We start from the raw sequence: 10,516 nt of genomic DNA on the forward strand, positions 1-10,516 counted from the left end.
CTGAATTGGCGTTAGGCCAAAGCCAGCATGAAGATCCACAAATAGCAGGTCAGCACAACCAAACGATCCTCCAACGTCCAATCACGATCCAGCGATGATCTCCACTAGCTCTGATGACTCGCAACTCGACCCCTGTCCTGATAAGAACAGACACTTGATCTTAGCCAAAAGGCCGAGAAGCGATTCTCACTTTCTCCGGACTGCAGAAAAGACAAAGTCTCTCTCTCTCTCTCTGCAGTGAAGTAACACAAACCTGGAAGACAGCTAGATATTTGCTCCTTTGAGTTGATGTAAGCTGTTGCCTTTAATTGGTAACTGAAAGACTTTAACTTTAGTGTCCCTAACAATATGTTTCTTTTGCAAAGGAATTGCAAAGATGGAAATAAGGAAATCAAAGAATAAAAAGTCTTAGAAAGCAAAGTAGAAATTCACTGAAACCTGTGGATTGGTGCTTTGGAACTGCTTTTCCCTACTGTGCTCCACTCATAACACCCATGTTTGTTTTTCTGTGCCTATTTATATCTGTCTGAGTTGAATAAGGAGTTAAAATATCCATCTGACGTTAATAGTTTTTATTATTGTTTGCTGGTGGTTAGGTTTGATTTACTTGTAATAAATAGTAATTTCCTGATAAGTTCAGAAAGCTGGTCAGTGTTTTCTATTAAGCTGAATCCATCAGACATGTAAACTTGGGTCTTTGAGTACTTTGACTATATTCTTTATTTTTGTGATGACACCAGGATTGGTGAGATTCGAATATCAGTGAACTTTCTGAAAAGGGTCATGACTTTTGTTAAGTGCTATTTCATTGTTTGGCCTGCACATGTGCTGATAACCCATTGCTGGGCTTTCCAGAGTCGGTGATGCTCCCACGTATCCTCCAAGACCATCTGTAGTCTCCCATCACTGAAAGTTCGCAATCTCCTACCAGCCTTACTGCTGCCACTGGGTTAACACTGCAAAACCAGGCAAAGACATAAAACACAGACACTAAGGGAATGCACAAGAGAGAGTTATTGGCTTTTGTATGGACCAGTGAATGTTTTGATTAATTAAACATGGTTTAGAATGGCTTACAATGTTTGCGATTGATTGTGGTTCAGCATGGTGACCAGTCTGATTGTCAGTAGCAGAGAGAAAGCCAGGTGTGGGATTGTTGTGGAATAGGGAATTGGAGTTGTGCTCATTGGTACTATAGCAAAATGAGCAAATCATGGACAGCCAAGCTGGAAAGAGAATGTAAAACAAAAACAGAAATGTCCAGTACACTGTAAACTACAGCAAGTCTGACAGCACCTGCCTGGAGAGATCAGAGTTAATGTTTCAGGTCCAGTGATCCTTCTTCAGAACTGATGTCTCCACAGATGTTGCCAGACCTGCTGAGATTTTCCAGCAATTTCTGTTTTCTTTTCAGATTTCCAGCCTCTTGTAGTTCTTTCAGTTTTTGAAAAGACAATGTATTGGCTTTATCCTCCTTTCCACACCTCCTCAGCTATTCATCATCTACCTGGTGGTAACAGTTTGGACTATAGATTGTCAACTGTGCAGGATATAGAATATAAAAACTAAACATGGCAAATGCTCCTGCAAGTATTATAGGAATCCTCTGGACCTGTCCAGGCAATGGAAATGTTTCATGAGTGCACCAGAAGTCTGTTTGAAGAAGTTTTGATGTGCATAGGAATCGTACAGAAAGTGATCAGTGGATAGTCCTTGGTAACAGTGCTTTCTTCCAGCATAAATACTAATGGAACAATGAATTTGCACAATTAACAGTATCACTAACGTCGCCAACAATCTGAGCATTCACCTGCTGGATGTGCTGAACATGGTCACACACTAACTGTGTGTATAGACAATGGAACCTCTGCCGTTCCAATAGATCTCAACAATAAATGTGAAAACCCAAGTGTGTGTAGTCAATAACCTCCTACATCATGAGGAAGCCTGCTATCTTGGCAACACCCCATGTTCACTCTGCCTTTTGGGCCAGTTAGCTCAGTTTGCTGGAATGCTAGTTTGCAATGCAGAGTGAGCCAACAGCATGGGTTCAATTCCTGCACCAACTGAGTTTACCATGAAGGACTTTCCTTCTTAATCTCTTTCCCCGCCTGAGCGGTGGTGACCCTTTGGTTAAACCGCCACCAGTCACCTGTCTCTAATGAGGAGCAGCCCCTACTGTCAAGTAAGAATATGGCAACTTTATGTTTATTGCAGCTTCTTCTCTTTGTCCAGAGAAGACATTTCTAAAGCCATCTCATAGCAAATAGAACCTCCTTAAATGGACAAGTTGGGGAAAGTGAGGGATACTGCCTTCTCCAGCATCCAGTAATGGGTCAAAAATGATAGCTGGTGTTAAATTAGTACTAAATGCCAATTGAATTCATAGTCTGCCCACTTCCACATGTGCACTTAATGCCCATTCTAATGCCATCACCATTATGGTATCCGCCATGGACAATGTTAGAACTGCATTGTGTAGATAACATTTTGCAACCAAAATGAAATCCTGATGGAAGAACAGGCAATCTCTATTCAATTTTCTTCTACCTTTGACTAAGTTTACATAGATTGAGAACATGCTGAGAGCTCCTCTTGTTCCACTGCTGTAAACTTTGCTGAAAGTCTATAAAACTGAAAGAGGTTTCCACTGTACTTCTGGCAAAATTATAACAAGCAGACTGGAACCGCTGTGAAGAAATTCCATTTATTAATGTTTGATGGCTAGATCTAAGTTTTAATTTCTTACCTTTGGCATGAGTAAATTTATCTGCTTAAATGGAAGTTTATTTGTACTTCAATTATATTATTTAATGTTAATTTTATGCATTATTTTGGTGATAATTACTTCAATTGTTTTCATTTTGCTAAAGTCAATGGTGAAAGCAAATCACTGTCAAAATAAATCAAAACTGAATTTGATATTAAGTTTATCTCACTGACAACTTATTTAATTTGAAAGTGTTATACTTGAGTGTTCATAAACTAGTAGCAATGTTAAATTAGCAAAACAATATCATTTCCAGCAGCGCTTACAGTATACTTTGTGAAGTAAAAGTGGATGATTGTGTTTCTTCTGTTATAAAGAAGCCAGGTTCATAAAATAAAATGGCAGGATTCATAATCTTTCTTAACATGTAACAGAAAGTCTACCTGTCATGAGTGGTGGCTGGTGCTGAAAGGGAGTGTCTTTCCGCCGTGGTTTCAAAGTTTGCTCATCTGTGTCTGTTTCTGTCTGTTGCTGCTGTGAACTCCTTGAGAACGAATGAGGCACCTCATCATTACATTTAAGGGGAACTACCTGTTCTGTTCCTGTAACTGTGATAGAAATAACTGTTCAAAGCCATGTGATGGAGCAGTCACTACAATAACAACACATTTTCTCAATACCGAATTACAAATAATATTGTACGTCTGCTTCAGTAAGTTCTGACTGGTGCAGGAAAAGCAGTTTTCCTTTAGGCAGACCAGTGATTGTTCTTCAAACAAAGGTTCATAACCCAATTCGCCATCAAGATATGCTACTGGCAGAAAAAAAAATCATTGCCTATCCCCTTCAGAGGGTTCAGTTCTTTTCTTACTTATTAAGATTGTTGCAATGTGTTCAGTCCATTTACTTCAAGAGTTTCTGCATAAGGCTCAGTGATTCAACTCTCCCTATTGAAAGGAGAAAATTTCTTCCTGTTCTGTTAGAATATAATCAATAACCAAAATAATTAATGTGACTTTCTTTTTATTCTTGAGCTTCCTGACCCATTTCCCTCCTCACTACTATTTCTCAGTCTACCAAGTGAACTTTAGAAATTGTCAGGGTGCTGTGTCCTACAGAGACATGCCCACTTAGGTCTGAGAAAAATGCAGCCTTTTGTGAAGAGAATTTTTTTGAAGCCTTTTTCGTCATTGTTCAGATAAGTGAACAAAAAAAAAATTCTCTCTTAGCAACTGCATTCATTCAGCAATATCCATTTGCACAAAAGAACTGCAATCAGCTGATGGATGTGGGAGGACTCACCCACTCATGTCAGACATTCCTTCGGGATTTTCAAGTGGTGGTTGATAATTGCACAGGGCTGTAGCACTGCTGAGGTTATAACTCCTGCCTGTAATGTACCAGGACCTTAAAATAATACTGAAGTGGCTTTTTTGCATAATACATATACTCCCAGCTTCCTTTGTGATTTTAACACTATGAGGTTTGTAAGATTGTTATGTCTTGTGACTTTTTCTTTATTTTAGAGTCATGAGATCTGTTCCAAAATCTGCCTGATAATCAGCCTGGATGCACAGGTTTTGTTAGATATTAAAGGGCCCAGATTGTACCCTCTTCCCAATAAAACAAAGTGTTATACATGCATACAATGGAAGCACGCTGTGTGTTAATAATAATTGAGTCTCCAAAGTTTCAGAATGGTTTTGAGAATGTCAGGTTATAAGCAGGTTTGCATTAACTGTCAATTTACTTTCATGATACCTAAAAAGCATCTGGATGGGTAGATGAATAAAAAAGGTTTAGAGGGATATCGGCCAAATGCTGGCAAATGGGACTAGATTATTTTAGGATATCTGGATGGCATGGATGAGTTGGCTGGAAGGTTCTGTTTCCATGCTGTACAACTCTGATAAAAGTGAGCTGGGGTTTTGAGGATAGATTACTAGAATTACAGCCTGGAAACAAAGCCCATGTTAATTCACATTTTCATGGAGGTGGGCCTTGAGGCAGCCTTAGTTCAAACATTGTCAAAACAGCTGAACCTCAGAGGTGAGGTGAGGTGAGAGCAACTGCACTTGATATCAAGGCTGCATTTGTTGTGGCATCAAGGAGCCTGAACAAAAGTCGAGTCAATGGGAAAGAGAAGGAAAACTCTCCATTGGTTAGAATCATACCTAGCACAAATAAAGGTAGTTGCAGTTACTGGAGGTCATTATCTCAATCAAGGAACAGGAGAATCGATGTTTCAGGCATAAGCCCTCCTGAAGAAGGGCTTATGCCCGAAATGTCGATTCTCCTGTTCCTTGGATGCTGCCTGACCTGCTGCGCTTTTCCAGCAACCTATTATCAGCCCTGATCTCCAGCATCTGCAGTCCTCACTTTCTCCTCGTCATTATCTCAATCCCAGGACATCACTGCAGTAGTGCCTTAGGTTATGTTCTAGGGCCAACCATCTTCATCTGCTTCAAAGACATGCTCTCCATTACAAAGTCAGAAGGGCATGGAAGAGACAGAATGTGGGGAAATAGATGGTGAAATCTTGAAAAATGTTTATATTGCAGAGGAGGTGCTGAATGTCTTGAAATGCATAAAGGTGAATAAATCCCCAGGACATGATCAGGTGTACCCTAGAACTCTGTGGAAAGCTAGGAAAGTAATTGCTGAGCCCTTTGCTGAGATATTTGGATCATCGATAGTCACAGATGAGGTTCCAGAAGACTGGAGGTTGGCTAACTTGATGCCACTATTTAATAAAAGGTGGTAAGGAAAATTCAGGGGACTACAGATTGGTGAGCCTGATGTCAATGGTGGGCAAGTTGTTGGAGGGAATCCTGAGGGACAGGATGTACATGTATTTGGAAAGGCAAGGACTGATTAGGGATGGTCAAATGGCTTTATGCATGGGAAATCATGTCTCACTAACTTCGTTGAGTTTTATTTTGAAGATTTAACAAAGAAGATTATGAGGGCAGAGCAGTAGATGTGATCTATATGGGCTTCAGTAAGGTGTTCGACAAGGTTCTTCATGGTAGACTGGTTAGCAAGGTTAGATCTCATGGAATACAGAGAGAACGAGTCATATGGATACAGAACTGGCTTGAAGGCAGAAGATAGAGGGTGGTGGTGGAGGGATGCTTTTCAGACTGGAGGCCTGTGACCATTGGTGTGCCACAAGACCGCTGCTTTTAATCATTTATATAGATGATTTGCATGCAAACATAGGAGGTATAGTTAGTAAGTTTGCAGGTGACACCAAAATTGGAGGCGTAGTGGACAGTGAAGAAAGTTACCTCAGACTACAATGGGACCTTGGTCGGATGGGCGAATGGACCAAGGAGTGGCAGATGGAGCTTAATTTAGATAAAAGTGAGGTGCTGCATTTTGGAAAGGCAAATCAGAGCAGGATTTATACACTTAATGATAGGTCCTAGGAAGTGTTTCTGAACAAAGAGACCTTGGAGTGCAGGTCCTTGAATGTGGAGTCACAGGTAGATTGGATAGTGAAGAAGGCGTTCAGTATGCTTTCCTTTATTGGTCCGTGCATTGAGTGGTCATGTTGCAGCTGCACAGGACATTGATTCTTTTAGAATACTGTGTGCAGTTCTGCTCTCCCTCCTTTGGAAGGATGTAGTGAAATTTGAAAGGGTTCAGAATGATTTGTAAGGATGTTGCCAGGGTTGGAGAGTTTCAGGTATAGGGAGAGGCTGAATAGGCTAGGGCTGTTTTCCCTGGAGCATCGGATGCTGAGGGGTGACCTTTGGAGGTTTATGAAATCATGAGGGGCATGGATATACAAGGTAAATAGACAAGGTCTTTTCCATGTGTTGGGGGGAGTCCAGAAATAGAGGGTATAGGTTTAGGGTGAGATGGGAAAGATTTAAAACGGATCTAAGGGGCAATTATTTCATGCAAAGGGTGGTGCAAGTGTGGAGTGAGCTGCCAGAGAAAATGGTGGAGGCTGGTACAATGACAACATTTAAAAGATGTCTGGATGGGTACATGAATAGGAAGGGTTTAGAGGGGTATGGACCAAGTGCTGGCAAATGGGGCTATGTCAATTTAGGATATCTTGTTGGCAAGTTGGACTGAAGGGTCTATTTCCATGCTGTACATCTCTATGACTCAAAGTGGGAATGTTCACTGATGATTGGACAATGTTCAGCACCATTGTGATTTCTCAAGCACTGAAGCAGCTCATATGAGTTTGCAACAAGACCTGGACAATATCCAGGATGGGCCGATATTCACACCACACAGGTGGCAGACAATAACCATCTCGAATCAGAAAGAATCTCATAATAGGCCCTTGATTTTCAATGGTGTTACTATTACTAAATCCTCCACAATAACAGTCTGGTGGTTACTATTGCCTCAAAACTGAACTGAACTGGCCAAGTAAATACAGCTGTCACTAGAACAGATCAGAGTCTGGAAATTTTATGGTAAGTGCCTCACCTCCTGCATTTCTAAAGCCTGTCCACTATCTATGTGGCACAATTGATGAGCGTGATAGAATGTTTGCTGGAACCACTTGCTAGGATGAATGCAGTTGAAACTTTATTGCTGGAACAGCACAGCAGGTCAGGCAGCATCCAGGGAACAGGAGATTCGACGTTTCGGGCACAGGCCCTTCTTCTGTGCCCTCCTGTTCCCTGGATGCTGCCTGACCTGCTGTGCTGTTCCAGCAATAAAGTTTCAACTTTGATCTCCAGCATCTGCAGACCTCACTTTCTCCAGGATGAATGCAGTTCCAATCACAGTAAAGAGACTTGACTCTATTCAGGACAAATTACCTGTTAGATGGGCATCTCATTCTCCATCTTCTATAGACAATCTCTACACCACCAACATATAGTTGGTACTCACTGCTGCCACTGTAAGATGCACTACAGCAATTCACAAAGATTCATTTGTCAGGACTTTCCAAACTGACAACCTCAATCATCTATAAGTACAGGAGCAGCAAATATATGGGAACACCATCAAGCCATACGCTATCCTGACCTGCAAAACAAATATATTGCTGTTCCTTCATTCTCACTCAGTCAACATCCTAGAACTCATTTCTTTACAGCACTGTGTATCAACACCCCAAGGATCGCAGGGGTTCCAAAAGACATCCCAACACCATCATCTCAAGGGCAATTAGGCATGTGCAATAAATGCTGGCTTATCCAGAGATACCTACATACCATGAACAAATGAGGAAAAAATATGAGCTTCAAAGATATTCCGAAGTTTTCCAATTCGGTCAGTCTGCCAGGATCTGGGAGAGAGTGAGCTATTAGAAGCCAAAAACCTCCAAGATTCACTGCATGGGAATGCAGTTGGGGTGCACACTTGGACTGAAAAGATCAAAATCATATGGTTTGAAACAAGTCTAGAAGACCTGATTAGCTAGACTCGAGGGAAAGTTGCAGAAAAAAAATCTCTTATTGTGAAATACAGCTTTGGGCTTAACAACTGCCTGGCTGGAAGGAAAGTAAGTAAATCCATGGGATGGGATTACTTAAGAGCACCAAGTTGGTGAGACTATGAGACTGCACATGATGTCACATTTGTGTGGATAGTCATTAACTTTATCAGGAGGGTACCTTGAAGGTTATTAGCTTTTTAAAGTTAAATCCATCCTTTAGTGAAATATTATTTGTCTGTTAAAGCATGCCTAATTTTATACAGCAAAAGCATACTCCCCTCCTTGGGAGTTGGAATCTGTTTGGACTCGAAAAGTTCTGTTCTGTTGGTTAAAGAATACGTTACCTACAAATACAATATAGAGCAAATAGATGTTTCAGTCTAACTGTTACAATAAAAGTTTCATAATTTGACTTGTACTGTTATGAACATGATGTGAAAATCACATATAGTATTTGGATAAGGTACAGTAGGATACATTCTTTAGGCAGTCAATTAATCTGTGATGCAAGCTCAGGTACCACATGTAACAGCTGTAAGGCATAGTCTTCATTGAAGTCTCTTAAATCTTTATTAACATTTAATTCCTGAGGTTGAGGCTGTTCTTTCAGCCAAAGATGACACTCAACATCATCCTCTTCAACTATCAACTGTAAGTTTGAATTTTACAAACAAAATCAGTCTCCACAGAGATTGTAACTACCAGAGCAAAATCATTTAATGTTTCTTCAAAGCTTGTATCCATTTTGCCTGCGGCTGACAAACCTCAATTTGATAATCTTCTGTGATTAACCCTGTACTTTGCAAAAGCTTCCATTTGTGAGATATCCAAACTGAAACCAGAGAGAATTCTAGAAAAGAAGTGTCATTGGAATTCCTGACGATTTGATCAATAACTAAGAAGTTAGGTTGCAACTGTGATGAAAGTTCAAAAATACAGCTGACTGATGCATGTTGTGTTTTAATCTGTTTTACAATAGCAGGATATAGTAATAGAACACAGAATCGAAACATGGATATTCAAACATTTCATAGAATCATAGAATTCCTACAACGTGGAAGCAGGCCACTTGGCCCATTAAATCCACACTAACTCTCCGAAGAGCATCCCATCCACACCCCTACCTTATCCCTGTAACCCTGCATTTCCCATGGCCAATCCACCCAGCCTACACATTCCTGGACCCTATGGATAATTTAGTATGGGCAATCCAGCTAACCTGCATGTCTTTGAACTGTGGGAGAAAACGGGGAGAATTTGCAAACTCCACACAGACAGTCACCCAAGGTCCTTGGCATGTTGTTAGTTGATTATTTGATTGAAAAAGAACCGGAAGGTAATGACCTCATGACTGCTGGGGCCAGAGTGAGAGGATTTGTCGATGTGCACATTATTTGTGTAAACCATATGGAAGCAACTCAGATGGTATTCAGCTGTTGGTGAAAGTGACGCGAGGGGCAAATCCATTGGGTGGGAAAAGTTCTTACCTCTAAGCACCAAGTTGGTGAGACTGCACTTGATGTCACATTTATGTGAGCAGTCATTAATTTTATCAGAAGGGTATCTTGAGGGTTATTAGCTATTTAAGGTTAATTTCATGTATTAAGTTAAATACAATTTGTCTGTTAATGCATGTTTAGTATTATACTGAAAAAGATTTAAAAAGTTTTAAAAAGTGGACTCTTGCCCATTGATTCCTTTCTTAGACTTATTTGGGCATTTCTTTCCTTTCAGGGCATTGATGTCTGTAGGAATGATAACACTTTGGCAAATAAATTTCTCTAAAGTCAAATGCTGCTTTTGTTTAACTCTGAGAAACAAACCTCCCAGTGATATTATTGTTTTATCCTTCATGGCTAAGGAACCATTGTTGTGATATTCCAGTTTGAATAGAGTCATAGAGTCATACAGTATAGAAACAGGCTCTTCAGCCCACCTTGTCCATGCTGACTAACGAGCACCAAACTGCACTTATCCCATTTATTTGCACTTGGTCCATAGCCTAGAATGAGGAGAAAGTGAGGTCTGCAGATGCTGGAGATCAAAGTTGAAACTTTATTGCTGGAACAGCACAGCAGGTCAGGCAGCATCCAGGGAACAGGAGATTCGACGTTTCGGGCACAGGCCCTTCTTCAGGAATGAGCAGAGAGTGTTCAGCAGGAGAAGATAAAAGGTAGGGAGGAGGGACTTGGAGGAGGGGAGTTGGCAGAGGAGATGACCTGGGGTGTGCAGTGAGAGAGGGACTCACTGAAATCTTTGTAGAGAGAGGCAGAGAGCTTCTTCAAGGAAGGCATCCTTGTAAGAGGATTCGCAGTAGGTTGAAATCTTCGAGGAGAAAGTGAGATCTGCAGATGCTGGAGATCAAAGTTGAAACTTTATTGCTGGAAAAG

The 10,516-nt window shown here is 40.8% G+C and overlaps 1 protein-coding gene across 5 annotated transcripts in view; it reads right to left on the reverse strand.

Annotated features, from left to right (window-relative positions):
• Window positions 1-10,516, reverse strand: part of ppp1r1c (protein phosphatase 1, regulatory (inhibitor) subunit 1C) — a 121,619-nt gene that overhangs the window by 17,598 nt on the left and 93,505 nt on the right. For 4 of the 5 annotated variants that reach the window (XM_043693464.1, XM_043693463.1, XM_043693465.1 and 1 more), the window contains one exon: window positions 3,154-3,318. The exons of the other annotated variant lie outside the window; for it this stretch is intronic. In XM_043693464.1, coding sequence (XP_043549399.1) covers window positions 3,154-3,318 — 165 coding nt within the window. The remainder of the gene's footprint in view (window positions 1-3,153; window positions 3,319-10,516) is intronic. 5 annotated transcript variants of the gene reach the window in all.

The sequence above is a fragment of the Chiloscyllium plagiosum genome, chromosome 7 (assembly GCF_004010195.1).
Source record: "Chiloscyllium plagiosum isolate BGI_BamShark_2017 chromosome 7, ASM401019v2, whole genome shotgun sequence".
In the NCBI taxonomy this organism is placed as follows: domain Eukaryota; kingdom Metazoa; phylum Chordata; class Chondrichthyes; order Orectolobiformes; family Hemiscylliidae; genus Chiloscyllium; species Chiloscyllium plagiosum.